General features: G+C 37.1%; 1 protein-coding gene across 4 annotated transcripts in view; it reads right to left on the minus strand.

The window, feature by feature from the left end:
- LOC130072472 (potassium voltage-gated channel subfamily KQT member 2) overlaps positions 1-23586 on the minus strand; it is a 70127-nt gene that overhangs the window by 2688 nt on the left and 43853 nt on the right. The window contains exons 8-15 of one of the 4 annotated variants that reach the window (XM_056237593.1): positions 22998-23092; positions 21783-21851; positions 20559-20582; positions 18514-18737; positions 10592-10700; positions 8761-8892; positions 7648-7761; positions 3890-4013 (exon numbers count right to left, since the gene is read on the minus strand). In XM_056237593.1, coding sequence (XP_056093568.1) covers positions 3890-4013; positions 7648-7761; positions 8761-8892; positions 10592-10700; positions 18514-18737; positions 20559-20582; positions 21783-21851; positions 22998-23092 — 891 coding nt within the window. Of the gene's footprint in view, positions 1-3889; positions 4014-7647; positions 7762-8494; positions 8893-10456; positions 10701-16754; positions 16803-18513; positions 18738-20558; positions 20583-21782; positions 21852-22997; positions 23093-23586 lie in introns of those variants that run through there. The other 3 variants (XM_056237592.1, XM_056237590.1, XM_056237591.1) reach the window with 3 other exon arrangements.

Below are 23586 nucleotides of genomic sequence, written 5' to 3' on the forward strand. Positions count from 1 at the left end.
GCACGGCTCGGCATGACACGGCTCGGTACGGTTCGGCTCGGTACGGTTCGGCTCGTATGGTTCGTTACGGCTCGGTACGGTTCGGTTCGGCATGACACGGCTCGATACGGTTCGGCACGGCTCGGCTTGGCTCGGCATGACACGGCTCGGTACGGTTCGGTTCGGCACGGCTCGGTATCGGTACGGTTCGGCACGGTACGGTTCGGCTCGGCACGGCGCGTTACAGCTCAGCACGGCTTGGTACGGCTCGGCGCGGCTCGGTACGGTACGGTTCGGCACGGCTCGGCTCGACACGGTTCGCTACGGTCGGCTCGTACGGTTCGGCACGGTACGGTTCGGCTCGGCACAGCTCGGTACAGCTCGGCACGGCTTGGTACGGTACAGTTCGGTACGGTCGGCTCGTACGGTTCGTTACGGCTTGGTACGGTTCGGTTCGGCACGGTACGGCTTGGCTCGGCATGACACGGCTCGGTACGGTTCGGCTCGGCGCGGTACAGCTCGGCACGGCTTGGTACGGCTCGGTACGGTTCGGCTCGGCACGGTACGGCTCGGCATGACACGGCTCGGTACGGTTCGGCTCGGTACGGCTCGGCTCGACACGGTTCGGTTCGTTACGGCTCGGTACGGTTCGGCATGGCACGGTACGGTTCGGCACGGCACAGCTCAGCACGGCTCGGCTCGGTACGGTTCGGCAGGACACGGCTCGGTACGGTTCGGCACGGTACAGCTCAGCACGGCTTGGTACGGCTCGGCTCGGTACGGTTCGGCTCAGTACGGCTCGGTACGGTTCTGTACGGTTCGGCTCGTGCGGTTCGTTACGGCATGACACGGCTCGATACGGTTCGGCACGACTCGGCTCGGTACGGTTCGGTTCAGCATGGTACGGCTCGGCTCAGCACGGTTCGGCTTGGCTCGGCATGACACGGCTCGGTACGGTTCGGCACGGTACGGTTCGGCACAGCTCGGTACAGCTCGGCACGGCTTGGTACGGCTCGGTACGGTACGGTTCGGCTCGGTACGGCTCGTACGGTTCGTTACGGCATGACACGGCTCGGTACGGTTCGGCTCGGTACGGTACGGCTCGGCACGGCTCGGTACGGTTCGGTTCGGCACGGTACGGCTTGGCTCGGCATGACACGGCTCGGTATGGTTCGGCACGGTACGGTTCGGCACGGTACAGCTCAGCACGGCTTGGTACGGCTCGGCTCGGTACGGTTCGGCACGGTACAGCTCAGCACGGCTCGGTACGGTTCGGCTCGGTACGGCTCGGTACGGTTCTGTACGGTTCGGCTCGTACGGTTCGTTACGGCTCGGTACGGCTTGGCTCGGCATGACACGGCTCGATACGGTTCGGCACGGCTCGGCTCGGTACGGTTCGGCTCAGCTCGGCACGGCTCGACAAGGTTCGGCTCGGTTCGCTTTTCCACTGCAGTTAGTACCGCTTCAAAGTGGGTGGGATTATAGTCTGATCATTATAGATGCGCCGCCTCTACTGCCATGACATCATCGTAAACACACCACATTTCAAACGCACAACACAGGAACAACGGAGCCTATCGAGGGGATGGTGTTCTTGATACTTGAGTCAAGCAAGTAGTTTAAAAAAGGTGCGACAGCGGTGGCTGTTTAAATCTAGCGTGTTTGGTGTCTCGTGTCACAAATACAATGATGAGGTAGTGACGATTCTATCTGACCAATCAGTGATCTGCAGTGTGTTCACGTCACATTTTAGTATCGGTACGGTACGCTTGGAACCTCAACAGAGGTGGTACCATTATAAAAGCGAGCCGTACCGAGCCGTACCGTACCATGCAGTGGAAAAGAGGCATTAATAAAACAAACAAGAGTTTCAGGATCTCAGAGACTTAGGAATCCTAAAAAATGACGCCACTTAATAAGAATCACAAGCTGAAGTGTAAAATACATGAAGACAGTTCTTTTATAGGCTTTATAGACAGACAGATTGAGAGTGACTCTTGAAGGACCAGCACCACATCTTCTTGTAACACTGTTTGAAGAATTCATCTTCAGGAATCTGGCAGTACGTTTTGCGAGTTAATTTTTAGTCCATCTCCTACCATGAAATCCGTGCGGTTTTGTCGTAAAAATATACATATTTAAAACTTTATAAATGAAAATATCTGACTTCCGGCAACGATCGACGCGCGTTCACGGGTGATGGAAGTCGGCGTACGAGGTAGGACGTAGCGTCGTGACGTAGAACGAACGCGCCCGCGCAGCCAGAGAGCAGAGCAAAACATCACCCGTGAACGCGCGTCGATCGTTGCCGGAAGTCAGATATTTTAATTTATAAAGTTTTAAATATGTATATTTTTACGACAAAACCGCACGGATTACCCTCATAAGGCCTTCGTTTATCCCCCTGGAGCCGGATGGATTACTTCTGTGAAGGATATATGCACATTTTGGGACTTGAAGGAGGTGGACCCCATTGCTTCACATTATATCCACTGAAGGGTCTAAGACATTTTCTAAAATAACTGAAAATGTGTTCGTCTGAAACAAGATTGACATATGCATCTCGAACGGCTTGAGGGTGAGTAATGCATGGTTTAAATATCATTTTTGGCCGAACTATCCCTTTACTGAAGTTTATTTTTTATTCCTAGTTAAGCCAACGCTGCCATTGCTAGGACGGGTTGTATCAATTTGGACATGCTTTATATATGTTCTTACTTAATTGCATAATAGAATATTTTAATAAAACTCGTGTGACAATAATATGTCAAATAATTTATCAATTACAAATTATAAGCAATATCTGACAGCTGGTGGTGCGATATAACAATTCGTAGTGTAATGTTTGCCACTTCACTTTATTGCCTCTATGAGTCGCCAACGGACAAAAATCACGACAAATATACAGTACGCCAGACATGAAGTTTACTTGGAGGAACGCACATTCTTACGTTAATTTCACTGTTAGTACATCTGGCCGTGAACGTGAAAGCTGACGTACGCCGTGTTTTTGTGCGTACGCAGTGTTGATACATGAGACTCCAGGTAGGTCGCAGTTCTGGAAAATGGAGGCGCTGGAGACTCAAGGATTCCTGATGGTTTCACTCTTAATTCTTCACCTTAATTCTCAATTCTTTTGCAGTTAACATGAGTCTTTTCTTCTCCACCTGTTTTTGTCTGATCCTGCTGACCCAATGAGAATTTCCCTGTCCAATGGTCATGCCTTAACTGCAATTTCTAATATTGCATCCTTCTCATGGGCATTTAATAATTTTTATTATTTATTATTATTAGTTAAATCTCTTTTTTGGCTTATTTTATCTGTCAAAGAAACCGTGCCTAATAATTATGCACAAGGTGTTTTTCATTTCCAACCTTCATGAACAATTATATATCACTTATAAATGATTAAATACAAAATTTATGGTAGTTATTAAGATTAATGTGGTTTGGAATTGGTCAAATGTGCCTGAAAAAACAAATATGATCAGAAAATCAGTGAGTTGAGTTTTGTGTCCTTTAGTTCATGTCTACATGCTACGCAAAGATTGACCAAAATATTGCTGATTATATTGAATATTCGCAGGAGAATATGGACATTTTTGTCCAATCAAATGCCTCATTCTTTGATTTTATATTACTATAATTAATTTATTTCATTATAATATAAACCCAACATAGTAGCCTTGTGAAGGGTGTCCAACAACCTCTCAATGTTTTAACACACTTTTAAAATTAATCTTCTCTTATGAGACATTATGAATAACCATTTTAAATGTATTCCTTTCCGAACGATCTTTAACTGAGTAATCTCTCTTCTTCTGATGAGCGTTCGCCAAGCTATAATAAGAAAATCTAGGTTGACTGGAAACCCTGATTGGTTCAGTGTAAACGATTGATTGTGATGTACCTGTTTCTCCACTTTCCCGAGTCGTCCCATCATGCTGGGATCCTCCGGCAGTTCTCCATCTGTGGTTCCTTTAGGACGATCCTTGTCTGTTATCGGAGCGCCTCGACCAACAATCTGATCCACTCTAACAATCAATTAAAGAGAGGGAACATTTTGATAATTCATGAGTTTTTCCTGCAAACATCTGTTATAGTGGAAAATATGCGAGACAGTGATTCATTATACATGGACAAAAAACTTTTTTGATATAATCACCAATTATTAAGTACACTAGATTTGTTTGTATTGAGTTTTGTTTTTAAAATGCATCAAACGAACATCTATTTCCATTACATGTTCATTGTTAGTAACCCAAAGTTTTATAACAACAATATTCATATCAAAGAAACAATAAACCATGTATTCTATATTGAAGCACAAAGCATTGTGGGATGTAAATGAATGCATGCAGAGGGAGGGATATGATAATGAGTGGGCGTGTCCACACACAGATAGACAGAGATGATTGGACAGAAAGAGTCAGGCCCTCCAGACAGACGTTTTCTGTTGATATTTGCCATTTTTGAACAATGTGTCAACGTGAAATCACATCTTTAGCTGCGTATTACATGTAGAATGCGAATGTAAGCATCAGTTTGACACATTATCCAAAGTTTCAGATGATATGCTACACTAGCAGGGGTGCGTCTGATCTGAGACACTAGATACGGTTTTCATCAAAGCATCAGAAATATTATATCACGTCCAATATGCTCCAAATAGTCCTTTAAAGAAGCACTGCATGTGGTCAGCAGAACGCTGGGAATCAAGCATGCCCTGCTGAGACCGTATGAAGAAAATTGCACTTGCGAAAGAATAAAAATAGTGCATCATGTGGCATGCCTGAAACAACGCCATGCCGACATGCATTAGCAACAACAGCGATGCTAATTGAAATGAAAACCATTTTTTGGACGTGTGCATCTCCATTTGCTGCCGTAACGCTTCATTTCCAAACAGCGGTGCAGGCAAACTAGCTTAACCAGTTTTAGTTCAGCTACATGACTAGTAACTCACCGAAACGTGACATTTGGTCCCACTGCTTTTCTCTCAACGAAGCAGCGTCTCTTGTGATTAGTTCAGTCACAGCAAACAAAGGTCATGAAGTCGATTAAGAGTGGATTATCAGAAGCTGCCTGGAGCGTTTGGGCCGGTTCAACGCTAATAGACTAGATTATTTAGAGTAAGAGCCAATCTTAGAAGAAAAGGTTCCATTTAGAACATTAAAGGAATCATTTTGTGGAATTAGTTTTAATTAATTAATTTTTAATGAATTAAGCAGCTCGTACAGAAGTGGCCCAAAGTTATGTCCGATCTTCACCCTTAATTAAAATATTATAAAAAATGTTTTCAATATTTTGTAAGCATATTGTATAGTTTAACTTAGAGTCGAATGTTTTATTTGAGGTAATAACGCAATGAAACATGCCAAAATTTTGGCCAGGTTGGCATACAAAGAAATTAGGAATAAATGCTAAAACAAGAGAACCAACGAAATATTAAGAATGCTTTTTCTTGTGAGCTTATTGTTTTTTTTGCATAGTAAAATAAAAATTGTAGCTGTAGTTTGCCTTTTTTTGTGTGCTAAATAATTGTCAGATAAATACCTTAAAGGGGCTATATGTACGAATTTTCATATATTAATTGCTTTTTTATCGCCAATGTGTGAACAGGTTATAAAGAAACTTTAAAAACGAGACCTTCCCCGACTTCATAGGTTGTCTATGAGGAGGGTGTGCATTATTTTTGTAATAATTCAACGCCCTGGAGTCAATTATTGCGCCTATACTACGGTTACCACACCTAAAAACATTGTTCAGATTATGTATTTCAAGAGATTTGTCAGGTTTTTGTCCTTAAACGCTCTTGTGTGTAGGACTAATTTCTTACGCATCTAATCCCACACCTCCGATGCTAATTACAAAACGTAATTTTAGAGCTATTGATAGATAGCAGACTAATGCAGTTATTAGAGAGAGAAAGAGAGAGAGAGAGAGAGAGAGAGAGAGAGAGAGAGATTAAGCTTGTGTGAATTACCTGAGTCTGTGTGTCTCTCATCAGTGTTCAGAAGTCTCTACTAATAGTGAAACTAAGTTTATCTGCTTCAAGAACAGCGCCGTTATTCCATCGCTAGTGAGAAATGTCATGTAGCTTTTAAGTCGCTAATCTATTTTACTGATAAAATCATCAGAGCATGTGTGTGTATGTGTGTGTGTTTGAGCGGGAGAAAGAGAGTTGTGCGTTCTGTACAAAATAAAACGTAATTTAGTGGCAAAAAACATGGCAACAATGTGTCGTTTTTATCCTATTGTTTACTATATTTCTTCGCTCGGTCAGTGTCGTTGTGGTTTTGGTTCTTTTGCTGTTGTTGGCTTTAAAGACCTTTGAAATAACTGAAATAGTTTTTTGCGAATGTGATATGGAACTGTAATGCGGTCAAAACCTGCCTGGAACTACTTTATCCGTGCGTTTCTCTGAAAATAATTGCAGTGTTCACAATAGTTTTCACTAATATTTTGAATTAGTTTTCATTTTCATATTTTCATATTTCGTTTTAATTTAGTTGAATGATTGAGGCATTTGTATAGCGCTTTCATATGTACAACTGTACACCCAAAGCGCTTTACAATCATATCAGAGGATATAGTTAATAAGTAATTTTGTTTTGTGTTTTGCCATTTTTATTAATATTTGTTTTAAATATATTTATATAGTTTTTTAAATTATTATTAAAGGATTAGTTCACCTCAAAATGAAAATTTCCTGATAATTTACTCAACCCAATGCCATCCGAGATGTTCATGTCTTTCTTTCTTCAGTGGAAAAGAAATTAAGTTTTTTGAGGAAAACTTTTCAGAATTTTTCTCCACACAACGGACTTCAACGAAAATCAAATTGTTGAAGTCCAAATCAATGCAGTTTCAAAGGGCTGTGTACGTTCCCAGCTGAGGAACAGGGTCTTATCTAGCCGAACCATCGTCATTTAAAAAACAAAACAAAAAAAGTATACTTTTTATCCACAATTATTCGTCTTGTGCTGGTCTGCGTCTGGAAAGGTCAAGCTGGACGTAGGTGAAAGTACCTTTTTTTTTTTTTTTTTTTTGAAAATGACCGATCGCTTCGCTAGATAAGACCCTAAAAAAATCCTGAAATGTTTTCCTCAAAAAACTTAATTTCTTTTCCACTGATGAAAGAAAGACATGAACATCTTGGATGGCATTGGGGTGAGTTATCATAATTATCAGGAAATTTTCATTTTGAGGTGAACTAATCCTTTAATACACCTCAGAATGTTCATCAACCAATCAGATTCAAGCATTCAACAGCACTGTAGTATAATATAATATTCTGTTGTAATGCAATGCAGTTGTAACGGCGGGCTGCAGTTCACTTAACGGCCACCGGTGTCGCTAATAACAAGGCTTTCTGAATTATACATATAGCCCCTTTAACCACGTTTAGTGTTTTATTCTTCCCTCATACTTTAAAAAAAATATAAAATACATTCCTTGATAGTTTAATCAAAACAAATATCCCCTCCAATAATGGAAAAATAATCTTTTTTTGCTCGTAAATAGAGCCTTTTTTCTCTAAGAGTGGAGTTTGTGGTCCCTGATCACTCAAGCTCAGTGTCTACTAGCCATGTATCTGAAACAGAAGCAGGTTTCTTCATTTGTCTCTGGATAGAGATCTGGCGATGCAGTCTGGGGCGTCCTAACCTAGAAGACAACTGGGGCGACTCTTTGGTTCCTTTGGTTGAACACTTCTTTTGGCGAGGGGTGCTGGGACCCGGAGGACCCGAAGGACCCGGAGGACCCAATATCATATCTAACCTGGCAAACAAATAGAGTAGAGGACAGCACAATGCAGAGTGACGTGAGACGGACGTCAGGACCCTCGACGGGACACGGGGAGAAACACACACCAACAACAACAAGCCCAGAGACTCCCAGAAAACATATTCCAGACATACTTATTATTACGATAAAAAGCGCCCTGATCGATGCATTGATATCAGCGATCAACGTGTGCTGAAAGTATGCCATTAATGTTTTCAAAATATAAAAGCAGGAATATATTTACATATGTGAAATCATCATTCTTTCAGGATTCCCCTAAAACAGTGGTTCTCAATCCTGGTCCTGGGGAGCCACTGCTCTGCACAGTTTGTATGTCTCCCTCATTTAACACACGTGATTCAGATCATCAGCTCGTTAGGAAAGCGCTTTATTAACTGAAGTGGGTGTGTCAGATAAAGGAGACCTATAAAATGTGCAGAGCAGTGGCTCCCTAGGACCAAGATTGAGAACCACTGCCCTAAAATAACATGGATGTGATTGGTGTAAAAAAGAAAGAATTAGCTAAATGTTTTTGCTTTATTGGACTCAGTGTTCACTATAGTTTTCACTAATATTTTGAATTAGTTAAGTTTTAATTTAGTTAGTTTTACCATTTTTTTATGAATATTTTGTTGCCATTTTTTTTGGCATTTTTTTATTTTAATTTTCTTTTAACTGCATTTTCAATTATTTTTGAATAAATTAATAGATTTGGACATAGAAAAATCATTACTGACCCACATATGATGCTCTGATATCTTGATATTATATCTCAATAAATGAAAATGTAGATAATGTTCCTCAAACACACACATTATGCCACTGAAGTGAAGTGTTCGGGTGTTGTATATGTACATATTCTGACAGATATGCAAACAGTGAGAGACATTTAGGAAACTAAGCCATGCAGAACACAGAAGAACAACACTATACGGTGTGTGTGTGTGTGTGTGTGTGTGGAGCGGTCAGTGTGAAGAGTGTTTCTGCTCTTGCCTGGACTGGAGATTTTTAATCCTCGCCAACATGTCGAGATGTCCGGCTGAATATTGCTCTATGACGTCCATCACGTCATACGGACGAAGACTCTCTTTAAACTTGCGCTTGGACACCATGAACCTCATGATGCTGCGGGGACAAACAATTCACACACATTATCACTGTTAAACACTCTGAACACAGAGAAATGGGTGAATCTCAGAGAGCCGGGCCAGAGCCGGTCCAGGGTCATATTTCACAACAAAAACAAAGAAATGAGAGCATATATTTTGCTTTCTAGGACCCATTTGTTGTATTAGTTTTCAGTATTTGGCCATATTTTCTGTTTTATTTTTATTTTAGTTAGTTTTAATAATTTTGTTGTGTGTTATGCCATTTTTGTTATTTTTTGCTAAATAAATCTAGGGTTTTTATTAAAAATCTTATTTCAGTTAAAATAAAAATGAGAAATGTTGCCTTGATTTTCAACGTTATAGTTTTTGTTACTATTCTGAAATAGTTTTTATTTTTATATTTCCTCTTTTAATTAAAGTTTTAATAGTTTTGTTGTGTGTTTTTAAAACATGTCTATATATTTATTTTATTCGTATTTCAGTTTTCTTTTCTTTTTTTTAGTTATTAAATAAAAATGAGTTTAGCTTTGTTTTCCATATTATAGTTTTCACTAAAACTTGATTTCACTTCCTGTTTTCATTTCAATTTTTAGCTTAAGTTTTAATACTTCTGTTTTTTGTTTTGTCATTTTTATTAGATTTTATTATTTATTTTAAACATGTCTATAATTTCAATCATTTTTATTTCAGTTTTAGTCATTTTAGTTTGGGTTAAATAAAAAAACAGAATTTTTTTTCACTATTATAGTTTTTGTTAATATTTTTAATTAGATTTATTTTTATATTTTATGTTTTTATCACTATCATTTAGCTGTTTTTGTTATTTTTATTAGTTTTAACAAAAAATGTCTATAGTTTAATAATTTTATTATTTTATTAAACTGAATAAAAATTAGAAATTGTGCCTCGGTTTTCAATATTATAGATTATAGTTTTCACTAATATTCTCAATTAGTTTTTTTTATATATTTCTTTTTTTCATTTAATAATTTTGTTGTGTGTTTTGGCATTTTAATTTTACTATTTTTATTTCTTAATATGTCTAGCCTATATCATTTTAATTTAGATTTTGACTTTAATGATTTTTTTTAATTTTGACGGGCAATATTCACCAAAATACACCATTTAATAATTTTGTTGTGTGTTTTGTCATTTTAATTTTACTATTATTATTTTTTTTAAATATGTCTATATATCGTGAATTTTTTTATTTTAGTTTCAGTTTAAGTTATTTTAGTTCAAGTCAAACTAAATAAAATTGAGAAATGATGCCTTGGCAACTATCTTAAAATAAATAAGTTTAAGTTTTTATTTATTTATTTCAAATAACTGTTACTTTATGGTTTTAGTCCATATGATTTTTACTATTGATTTTGCAGTAAAATATGACCCGAACATCTGGTTTTCGTGAGATTTAGTCCTGAACCGAGTCCAAGACCCTGCTATATATTTTTCCGTTTGAAACTGACCTTCAATATTCAAAATATCTCATGCATATAAGCGTCGCTGACATGATCTGAGCAATGAAAGTGTGAATGTAACGAAGGATTCAAAAGACTGAATGTAACAAGTTTTGTAACTTACATTCAGGAAAGTCTGAGTTAATGAGGTAATATTATGTGATGCAGACTTCTCTAGTATTATCAATAATATTACACGTCTGATGGAGCATTACGTCCCTTCTGAGTGATGCTGCCTGTCTCATCTTTGCTTACCACACGGCCCTGATGGTAACTTTTAGTCCCGGCGTTAAATCCTGAGGGACAAACTCACAATGGCAGCTCTTATTGTCATCAACAATGTCTTCTCCGGGAAGGCTGGCTTCTAAAAAACACAACACGGACAGGAGGACTCTAGAGTTAGTGCACAAACCCCCTAACCCTGCATTCAACTGCACTGAACCTTAACTCGCTCAGTCCGACACCAGAGAGGTCAGTGCCATGCCATTCATCAGCGGTGAACTGGTGCATTATGGGGGATATAAGAGACAACCGTGGCCCAAAACACACCAATATACAGCCAGTGACCCCGAAACACACCTGGACAAAGAACATCAATGCTTCAGATCATAAAACATCAAATGAAGTGCTATTTCAATTTAAAGATGGTTTTACACTGTTTTGAATTAAGTCTCTTCTGCTCACCAAGGCTGAATTTATTTTATCAAAAATACAGTCATTTAAAAAAAAAAATTAAAATTTAAAATAGCTGTTTTCTAAGTGAATATATAGTAAAGTGTAATTTATTCCTGTGATTAAAGCTGAATTTTCAGCATCATTACTCCAGTCTTCAGTGTCACATGATCCTTCAGAAATCATTCATTCATTATTAATGGTTAATATGTTTGTGGAAACCGTGATACATTCAAACGTTTGGGGTCAGCAATTAGAAATCAATACTTTTATTCAACAAGGATGCATAAATTGATCATAAGTGACAGTAAAGACATTTATAAAGTTACAAAAGATTCTATTTCAAATAAATTCTGTTCTTTTGAACTTTCTATTCATCAAAGAATCCTTAAAAAGAATGTTTCCAGAAAAATAAAAGAACCATTATTAATAACCGAGCAACATAACTGATAATAATTGAGCATCAGATCCTCATATTAGAGTGATTTCTGAAGGATCATGTGACACTGAAGACTGGAGTAATGATGCTGAAAATTCAGCTTTGATCACAGGAATAAATTACACTTTACTTTATATTCACATAGAAAACAGTTATTTTAAATTTGAATAATATTTCACAATTTTTACTGTATTTTATTTAACCAAATACGTACATAAATGCAGCCTTGATGAGCAGAGGAGCTTTCAAAAACATTAAAAATGATTCCAAATAGATGGACAACCAAAATTAGTGTTTGTTGTACGTTAGTGAAATATGTTCATAGTTAATGCGTTAATACACCATTGTCCTGATAAAAATACGCAGAATCAGACACTTGATTTGATATTTTGTCGAATGCAGTGACATTCAGACATGTGTAAGTGTGACTTAAAGTCCAAACACATTGTTGAGGTTTTTGCTAATATAACAAGCAAACAGCAGTAAACTATATCATTTAACTAATATTTCTTCAGACTCATTTTGGATTCAGTGAAAATCCATTTACCGAAGCTGATCAGTCAAAAGACACTATTTATCAAACTGTTAATATGAGTTAATAAAGCGCTGTTAACGGCCACAAAGAAACGGTTTCACTATAGCATTGACTGTTTTCAACCATATACAGATTAAACTTGATTGTAGAGTATTAGTGATATCTCAGTGCTGGACTTCATAACTACATTGAGTTTTCTACAGCAGCCGTTCTCAACTGGTTTTATGGTGTAAGTTGCAACCCAACACAATACCAAACCTATAACCAGTATTAAAGCAACACCAAGTAACTTTTCCTCTGCGGTCGCCCTACAGGTTGGAAGTGGAATTGTCCATTACCGCTGTGGTAAATAATTTAGCCTAGCGCCTCCTACTGTTGCACGCACACTCGCTGTTTATCCAGCGCCGGCTTTGGAGTGAACGATGTGCACAGACAAGGTAGAGAATGTTGCATGATTTCATGAAAGTATGATGTATTGCGACATCAGAAACGAAGAAAAACTAAATAATGACTATTGTAAGGCTTGACGTAAAGCAAGTCAAATTTGTAGTTTTCTTATGTCTCATTAGAACTACAGAAACTCGACCCGATCTGGCAATCTTACATAGCGTGGTTATAGCAGATATAGGATCCAGAAGTGCCTTTCACCCTGTTACGACTTAATGAACCACCGAAACCATTTTGGAAACATTATTTTAAGGTAAAAAATCTTACTTAGTGTTGCTTTAAATGTAATACAGATCATTTTCTTTTACAAAAAACATTTTTGGGTCAAAACCCACCAGTTGAGAACAACTGATGTAGAGTAATTATCACTAACTTGTTTCTTGTCTCCATGCAAAACGCTGATTTCATCTGTGATTTTGGGCCACAGTGTCTTTCTCCTTTGTTCCCATTCATTAGCACAGACCATCTGGATCCGGGCAGGTGCGTAAAAATAAATCTACCTGTGCTTATTATGCCAAATAAACCACAGAGCCTCGAAACAACCGTCCCTCGAGTGAATAATGAAGCGCTGAAATGGGTTTATTGAGGTTGACTAGATGTTCCTCAGCTCTGTGGTGTTTCATTGCATTCAAGGTTCCTCCTCAGGACTAACTAGTTTTCCTCACATGCAGGTAAAAGAGCAAAGTTTGCAGCCATCAACTAGCACTAGTTCTAGGGTTGGTAAAAACGGCTTCAGCTGATTGTGATAATCTCTTACTGATTAACCCTTCGATTGCTGCGATAGAGAGATGGCAATAAAGGCTGGTTACAAAAACACCCACAAAACAAACCTGCTTTAAATCTAGAAACGTCAAGGAACAATGCTCATAATAATGAAAGAAAAAATGCATTTTGATTTTTTTTCTGAAACTAGTAAATTCTCTGAAGGTGAACCAGATTTTAGTTCTTGTTGTGCTGTTATCCAAAGCCTCAATGCTTCAAATAAATCATTCACCGTCAGAGAAATGACACACTCTTTCTTGCATGATGTGAAATGTTCAAGTACTCAAAGAGTGTCAGTGTTTAAATACAATGAAATGACATTCAAGTGAAGGTGCAGATTGAATGCTGCACGCTAACAAGACATCAGGACATTCTCACAATCACATGATTTCACTTACTTTTTGATATATGTGTGAACAACATCAGGTATGAATGCTATTCTAAATATTGCTATACATTCAAATATATGCTAACCATCTGATCAATTTATTGATGACAGCAAGACCTTTACAAGTACAGCATGACTAGTTGCAATTGCTAGAAGCTTATAAAAACAACTAAAATGATAAACATATAAATGTTACTATTAAAGAAACTCATCACTGATAAAAGAACATTAATGAAGCATGTATAAAATATATTTGAACATGAAATACAGAAGTTGTTTAGTTGCATCACAGAAAATCATAAATCCACATTGGAGCTCAGTGTAAACAACATGTGCAATGTGAACTAGTGTTTCTGTAATCTCATGTGCTTTGATTGGATTTTAATGTAACTTACCTTCAATTTTAATTATTGCTTTAAATCTGTTACTGGTAATATGGCAAAATTGTAGCCAGAACCCAATAATCTTGTATACTGTATATTCATGTTTTAGGACATTGAATATATTTCACAAGCTATGGGACTTTAGTAACAGAATTATTGACCATTAGTGGCGCCTATATAGTTCATATATACACTCACCTAAAGGATTATTAGGAACACCTGTTCAATTTCCCATTAATGTAATTATCTAATCAACCAATCGAATGGCAGTTGCTTCAATGCATTTAGGGGTGTGGTCCTGGTCAAGACAATCTCCTGAACTCCAAACTGAATGTCAGAATGGGAAAGAAAGGTGATTTAAGCAATTTTGAGCGTGGCATGGTTGTTGGTGCCAGACGGGCCGGTCTGAGTATTTCACAATCTGCTCAGTTACTGGGATTTTCACGCACAACCATTTCTAGGGTTGTTGCCTTGTTGATGCTAGAGGTCAGTGGAGAATGGGCCGACTGATTCAAGCTGATTTACAACCGAGGTATGCAGCAAAGCATTTGTGAAGCCACAACACGCACAACCATCATGCCTTGTACCACTGTGCAGGCTGGTGGTGGTGGTGTAATGGTGTGGGGGATGTTTTCTTGGCACACTTTAGGCCCCTTAGTGCCAATTGGGCATCGTTTAAATGCCACGGCCTACCTGAGCATTGTTTCTGACCATGTCCATCCCTTTATGGCCACCATGTACCCATCCTCTGATGGCTACTTCCAGCAGGATAATGCACCATGTCACAAAGCTCGAATCATTTCAAATTGGTTTCTTGAACATGACAATGAGTTCACTGTACTAAAATGGCCCCCACAGTCACCAGATCTCAACCCAATAGAGCATCTTTGGGATGTGGTGGAACGGGAGCTTCGTGCCCTGGATGTGCATCCCACAAATCTCCATCAACTGCAAGATGCTATCCTATCGATATGGGCCAACATTTCTAAAGAATGCTTTCAGCACCTTGTTGAATCAATGCCACGTAGAATTAAGGCAGTTCTGAAGGCGAAAGGGGGTCAAACACAGTATGAGTATGGTGTTCCTAATAATCCTTTAGGTGAGTGTATATAAAATATATATAAAAAAATGGCAAAATAATTAACAAACTAATAAAAAAAGATTTAATCTTATAGAGAGCAAAAACAATAAAAAAAAACCATCATGCTAATTCTTTTCAAAGCAATGTGAACATGCAAACATTAATAACACATCAGATTCCCAACGAATACTTTTGGAAAATATAGTTCAAAATCAAAGAGAAAGCACAATGGACAGTCCAGCATTTAAAGCAGAAAAAATTTCACACACTGGCATATCCTCAGACCTCTGTGATGAACTCAATACACCAGTGGTAATGATCTGGATCCAAACAAATCACATTTTAATCAGTTTCCTCTATTAACGAGCTGTGGGGATATGAAGCTCACTATGGTAGCGCCCTCTAGGGGGATTTTCATGAAATTTGGTGCATGTCTTCAGATTGTCCAGGCGTTCTTGTGCACCAAAATTTGTTAAGTTTGCACACTGAGTTTACGTGAAACAGACTTATTAGTCAATGTGGACTACACATGAAAATTCTATTGAAAATTTAATCTGCAAAACAAAAGATAATTAAAAATTCCCTGAATAACTTTTTGGTAAGAAATGTCTAATGTGAATCAGAAAAAATGTCTGTATGTTGAGGTTGAAAAATTAGGTATTTTTTCAATCGAAAATGTCACATAACCCCATATGGTCACATACGGTTGAGTTATATAGAATATTTGCTTATTACAGCATCACGTAATGGTTGAGTTACACTGAATTTGGTACAGTGCCTCTTAAAGAAGAATATACACATACTGTATGTCTAAACTTCATGAAGATCAGACAATCATATTTGAGATAACCGGCCGCTGAATGTTTTGGTGGCCATTTTAGCAGATTTGTGATGACAGCTTAATCCTTAAATGGAGGTACATTTCAAGGGTTAGTTCACCCAAAATTTGTAATTCTGTCTACTTTCAAACCTGAACAAAAAAAAGATATTTTGAAGAAAATGGGTAACTAAACAGTTGATGGACCCGATTGACTTCCATATGGGGGAAAAAATACTGGGTCCCATCAACTGTAGTTCACCCAAAACTACAGGGTGAGTAATTGATGACAGAGTTTTAAGGAGTTTCAACAATATTATTTATGATGTGAATGCTGTGAAATACTATATACAGAGTATCTGAAGTTCACATTTGAGTCTCTTTAAATTCATCCCAGCGGTCCTGAGAGATATGCAGTCAAACACTCTAAAAAATGCAGAGTTGTTTCAACCCAATTTTGGGTCAAATATGGACAAACCCAAACGTTGGATTAAAAATGCAATTAAAAAATGTAACCCAACGGCTGGGTTTGTCCATATTTTAACCAAACTTGGGTTAAAACAACCCAGCATTTTTCAGAGTGAATAAGAATGGAAAATTTGATAGAATGTAGCTTTAAATAGGTAAAAAGAAAAGAAAAGAAAAATGCCATGCTCACGTTTGAACCCTCCTTTGAATGACACCCAATTAAAGCACATGAGGAATTAAACTGGACTAGTGAAATCACAAGTTAATATTCAGAACAACAGCATGATTGTGTAATTCTGCTTAACTAATGTCAAATAATTCAATACAATTATATTTTTTATAGCCCAAACTAAATTTAAAGCATGGTAGCTGTAGCTGGTTTAGTTTGATTGAATATAAGAGCTCGACCCATCTGGGTCGCCTGACCTGGAGAGTTCCTGTGTCTCAAATCTTCCTCTTGCATCTCAATGAGCACTTTACCATCAGCATCCAACATAGAAACGGAAAGGACAGCATCAGGATCCACATTCATCAGAAAAAATGAGGGGAAAATCATAAACGCACACATGGATTACAAAGGTCGTCCTTTCCACAAGCTGCTGCTGTCCAAGTGATCCTGTCACATGTTCTCATCAGGTTTCAAATCAATCATCTGAAATTGTACATTCTTAAATCAAATGTCCACTTGAAACGAATCATTGAATTTGCACTTTGTGGAAAGTGTAACCAAAGCAGAGACTTTTTCATAAATTATATTTCAATATATACAAACACAGTCTAACGATTCAAGCCAAACGTTATGATTGGTATGTAAAATAATATATATTTATGCCATGAAATCATAAACTGTATTCATACCAATCATAAAACTAGTTATCTTAAATATTAATAAATGATTACACATATTAGCCAATAAAATAATTCGCTTAAAAAATGTTTGATTAACAGTTTCTCCTCAAAAAACATTGGCATCAAATGCAACACTCGACTCTATTATAAAAGATAAACTAAACTTGATATGCACAAATAACACCGGCAGAAAGAAATGAACACTGATCACAATACTGAACTCACATGCAATGGCACAACAGAAAGACAGAATAAGATCCTGATGTGTGGAACTAGTAGATTCGATCTGGATAATGTAGTTTCTGTCTTCACACTTTCTGAGGATTCTTCTAAAAATCTCAATTCAACTTATTCAAGCATAATAAAGTCCCTTTGTATTTTGGGCATCCAAGAGCACGTCCAATCTACTTCTGGGAATCTGCTCGTCACACTCACAATTAACTCTTTCACCGCCAGCATAAAAAAATAAAAAATTGCCAGCGCTTTTTTTTATCATTTACACAATAATTTCATGGCCCCCACAATATTTTGTTGTATGAATATCTGAACATGCAATATATCAAAAGAAAGATCAGAGCCTCTGCTTTTTGTATGCATTCTTGAGAACACTTGAAAGTGGGTAGGTTTTATACAAAAAGCGGAGAACATCAAATTATTTTTAAAAACATTTATATGCAATACTTTACCGTTTGTTTCTACTCCTTTTTTTGCCTGTTTTTGATCAGGAGATTATGTACGGTACTCTTTCAGAAGATGTTTAATAGCGCCCCCTACCGTATAACAGTGAAAACACAGAAAGCCGCAAAATTACATAAATGGCGGGGAAAGAGTTAAATTACATATTTCAAATATAACTGGCCCATAAATGTTGTTTCTAATGCTCAAATAGTGTTAAAAAAGCTTATATTTCATGGCACCCGGAGCTTCTGACGACAGCTGCAGTGACACGATGACTTTACCATTTGCCGATTGGTTCTTTTATTTAGAAGGCGGGACTAATTCCGCCATATTGCGCTCTGCACTTTCTCCCATTCATAAGTAATGTGTTTGTATATCTAAAGTCTTTGATGCCTATCCAGTTTAAAAAGACCTCAAACACAAGACAGGGCACTAGTTTTTAATTCTCTGACCTTTTATCCAATGCAACTTCAAGCACACAAACTACGATTGCGCTTCACAACTGTCCCTTGTGATGTGATGACTGTCAAATGAAGCGGGATAGACCTATACGAACATATATACGAGTTCTCCTTCACTGATTAACACCTACAACAACCAAACCATGACTAAAGCGTACAGATGCAGAAGTGCACAGCAACGGGTCGGTTTGCCTCACCTTCTGAGTTCTGGCGGGACGCGGCCCCTTTAAAGCGGAAGGCTTGCCTGGCCCGACTGGACTGGCCGAAGCTGAGGCTCTTGGGAACTTTGGACGGGCTGTCCTCGATGCTGTTCGCACTGGGAGAGCGTCGGAGCGACTGCTGGCCCTGAGGAGAGTTCTTCCCTTTACTTGCAGAGTTCCTCGGGCTGGAGAACACGCGCTCCTTCAGGCTCACTTTCTGACTGTCAAGGGTACAAGCGTTTAAAAGGTATGTATCCAAAAATAATGGATGCAAAGTTATGAACAAACATTCTTCCTGTGACATTAATAGAACGTTTGTTGAAATGTACGTGGTCTTCAACACTCTAAAAAATGCTGGGTTATTTCAACCCAAATTTGGGTCAAATATGGACAAACCTAAATGTTGGGTTAAAAATGTAATTAAAAAATGTACAGTTGAAAGTGAAAGTTGAAGTTGGGTTAAAATTTTAAATGACATTTTTAACCCAACATTTGGGTTTGTCCATATTTTACCCAATTTTGGATTAAAACAACCCAGCATTGTTTAGAATGTTCTCAAAATGTTGTTTTATACATCATTCATGGAACGGTTTTCTGAAACAATTTAGTTGGACGTTAGTCTAATGTTTTTTAAACTACTTTTTTCAGATAGTTCAGAGTACATTCAAAAGTAAGGTTCCCATAATACTTGCAAAATGAGAAAGTAGCGAAAACATTTCTTTAATGTTTTCTCCAACGTTCGTTTTTAGATCATTTAAAAAAAATGGTCTTTTAAGACATTCAGAAATAACTTGTTCTGTTCATAACGTAAAAGGGAACGTTAGCAAATATTCTTAGGACATATGTTTATTAGATGGGTTTCCACTTACATATTCTGATGTTGATTGATATTTTTATGATTGCAGGGCTATGTTTATTTGATCAAATTTCCTGAATATATCTGAAAAAGGTTGTAAAACACGTGTAATTGACTAATTTTGCATTGCATCACCACTTTGAGCGTGCATTACATTTGTATCAATTCAACAGCATGTCTTTTGCTCACATTCAAAAAATGAATACATTTACACTCAAAAAATATTTAGATTTGAGATTTATGCATTTGAAATGCATATAAAATTCCCATTCGTTTAGACTATACAGTTTTAACATAAACAAACTAATAAACTTGATGCATATTCAGGTCAGATTTCTGCACTAAAAAAGCATTGCACATTTTATTATTAACTATTTGCATATGATTTTGTTTAAATGATCATATTTTCAAACTCATTTATTCAGATAGAATCAGCATAAATGTGTTCAGTTAAAAAGTATGAAGATGTATAAGTTCAGTTAAAATGTATGAGATTAAAACAAATTGGATTTATTGATGATAAATATATAAACCACACAATATAAAACACAATCAGTGTATTAGTACTGTTACAGAAATCTGACCGGTTTCATTTATGAATGACTGACAAAAATGCATCACATTTTGTTTTTACGTTAAAACTGTAATCCAAACTTTATATGCAATTCAAATGCATAATAAATGCATAAAATAAATCGTAATTTAGGCCTAAATATTTTTTGAGTGTATGATAATTGAATGGAAAGTTGTAATTTAGCGTCATGTACTTTGTATAAAATTATTACTAATAAAGTACAATCAAACAGTTGTTCATATTCTTATCTGAATAATCTGGATTGCATGTTTGTTAATGAAGGTTATTATGAAGTGGAGGAGCAGGAGTTGAATTGTGGGCGGATATATTGATGTGCATTTGGCTTATTAAACGCTACACATCTGTCTGCACACAAACAAGGTCACACTAATATACACATACACACGCAAACAATGTGTTCATTGATGTGGACGTGCATCGCTGGACTGGTAAAATATTTACACACAAACAACATCTCTAAAACACATCCTGTGCTGACAGACCTGATGACACTGACACTGACATGATGCATGCAAAGGAAAGCATTAAATATAAATTAATATTAGAAGAAACACTGTTTTGTGGTGTCTGAGAAATATGATTTTCACTCACCTCGGAGAGGCTTCGGCTTCCTTCCTGCGTTGGAACACAAAATCATACTTTAACAAACTGAACACATGTTGCCTTTTTGAACTATATCCTTAATAAATATTAGGGGGATCATGACATGTTTTTTTTAAACTTATAGGTGAAACTCGAAATATTTGAATATGGTGCAAAAGTTCATTTATTTCAGTAATTCAACTTAAAAGGTGAAACTAATATATTATATAGACTCATTACATGCAAAGTGAGATATTTCAAGCCTTTATTTGTTATAATTTTGATGATTATGGCTTACACCTATGAAAACCTTTTCACAATATTCTAATTTTGAATTTGGGGTTTTCATAAGCTGTAAGCCATAATCATCACAATTACAACAAATAAAGGCTTGAAATATCTCACTTTGCACGTAATGAGTCTCTATAATATGAATTACTGAAATAAATGAACTTTTGCACACTATTCAAATTTTTTGAGTTTCACCTGTATTTTAATATGTGACTTGGACCACAAAACCAGTAACATGGGTCAATTTTTTGAAATTGAGATTTATACATAATCCGAAAGCTGAATAAATAAGCTTTCCATTGATGTATGGTTTGTTAGGATATAGGATAATATTTGGCCAATATACAACTATTTGAAATCTTGAATCTGAGGGTGCAATGGAAACATTGAGAAAATCGCCTTTAAAGTTGTGCATTTATGTTTGCGATTGTGCTGCATTTACTCACTAAAATAAATATTTTATATATTTACAGTAGGAAATGTACTAAATATCTTCATGGAACATGATCTTTACTTAATATCCTAATGATTTTTGGCATAAAAGAAAAATCGATAATTTTGACCCATACAATATATTGTTGGCTTTTACACAAATAAACCCGTGCGACTCGTGACTGCTTTTGTGATCCAGGGTCACATAATTATATTCCTTGAGTAATATGACATATTGTGTGACGTCACAGATCCAAGCTGTTTTTGGAGCTTGATTAAATAAATGCTTTGTTTATAAAGAGCAGGACGGTTTTAGCTCTGAAACGTGCATGTTTTAATGGTATAAAGACCTCTTATATGTCAAATTTGATTTCTCGTGTCATGACCCCTTTAATATGTATTAATTTAGCTTGAGACGCCACAAATCAATTCATTAACACATAAACACATTATTTACCTGAGAGAAGCAAAAATAAAAGTGCATTTTAAAAACCTGGCGTTTTGCGTTACCTAAAGGAGAGGCCGGATTTGCTCTTGAGGTTTCTCAGGAGGTCGAGCTGGTTCAGGGGAGGGATGAGTCTGGAAAAACACACAGGAGCTGTTGGCACACACACAATGTGTGAAGAGGAAATGCTGCGCAATGCTTATGTAAACCTGGAAGCTTCTTTGGACAGATGAATCGACAGAAAACTAACAAGGTTATTAATAAATATAGCCGACTGCTGACTGTGAACTTAAATTAAAGAGGGACAGAGAGAGAAATGCACATGAATATCACGGCTAGAATGCATTGTGATGATACGCTTCAATGAGTTTTTAACAAAAAACACTCCTGGTTCTCACATGAATACAAGGACTAATACTAATAATAATGCCTGACATAAACGCCACTAATTAGAGATTCAATTGCAAAGTAATTTTTTTTCTATTTTGTTATGCTCACCAAAAATACAGTAAAATTGTTAAATAATATTACAATTTAAAATAAGGGTTTTCTATGTGAATATATAGTAAAGTGTAATTTATTCCTGTGATCAAAGCTGAATTTTCAGCATCATTACTCCAGTCTTCAGTGTCACATGATCCTTCAGAAATCACTCTAATATGAGGATCTGATGCTCAAGAAACATTTATGATTATTATCAAATCAATTTTAAGGATCCTTGATTAATAGAAAGTTCAAAAGAACATTTGAAACATTTTGTAACTTTCGAAATTCTATTTTTGATCAAATCAATGAATAAAGGTATACATTAAATTAGAAGTTATTTTTAACGGTAGTGTATGTCAAACAAAATTATATTTCTTAAACTCCACTGCATTGAGCGATCAGTGCAATAGATGCTTCATATCTATTAATAACAGTTTATTTATTATTAATGCATGTGTGTAGAAGCTTTGGCATCTACACACTCTCTTATGACTCAAAAGCAGCATTAGCATATGCAACACATCACATATGTCATGCATACCGCCTGCTGATTAGACATTTGATATCAAAGCATGACATATGATGTATAAAATATGCCATCCGCAGGTATAGATGAAGAGTGTGTGGATAACACTGTTAACCTTCACTCTCTGCACAACACAACCTGAAGGTCAGTGAGCAGATCGATGTCGAGACGTCTGAAGAGATCTCATCTGACGGCCCAGAGGAATGCTGGGATGGAGAGCGCGTCAGATGGAGGATGGGAGTGTGTGAAGAGGTGTGTGTGTGTGTACCTGTACATGGGCACCGATACGGTCCTCTCGTAATAGTCCCACGTCGAGTGGAGATCCGTGCGATTCAGGTTTGTGGCGTAAAACCTCCAGGCAGCCTGAGAGATCACAGTCACGTTACAGTATAGCATACATTACAGGAATAATAATTCCAATTCATACTGGTTTGAAACGATATACAATGGTTTTCATTAAGGAATTTTTCATTACAGTTTTTCTCAATTGCTTTGGCACATTTTTCGAAACAGTCTTAACATTCTCTAAACTGTGAGTGCAAATGTCACAACTGTTTGCAGGAACTTCAAAACTTTATAGCATGTCTGCAAAGTGTAGTTACTCACCCAAAACATTTAATTCATGCTTGAAAACCTAGTTATTGTGTCAATAATTTGGCCAAGGCCACCAAAATCTAAAGTATTTTTGTCATTGTGTGAGCCACACTGGTCAAAATGTTTAGTTGTTTTTTCACCACAACAGTCAACCATGAAAATTAAGGGTTTACTGTAAACAAATCTCATATTTGTAGAGAAAAGTCAATAGTATGTAGAAAAAAAAAAGTCTATGAACATTTGTATTTTTACAGTGTTTATTT

The sequence above is a fragment of the Rhinichthys klamathensis genome, unplaced genomic scaffold, assembly GCF_029890125.1.
Source record: "Rhinichthys klamathensis goyatoka isolate OS25496 unplaced genomic scaffold, OSU_Roscu_1.1 h1tg000488l_1, whole genome shotgun sequence".
NCBI classification, from domain to species: Eukaryota; Metazoa; Chordata; class Actinopteri; order Cypriniformes; family Leuciscidae; genus Rhinichthys; species Rhinichthys klamathensis.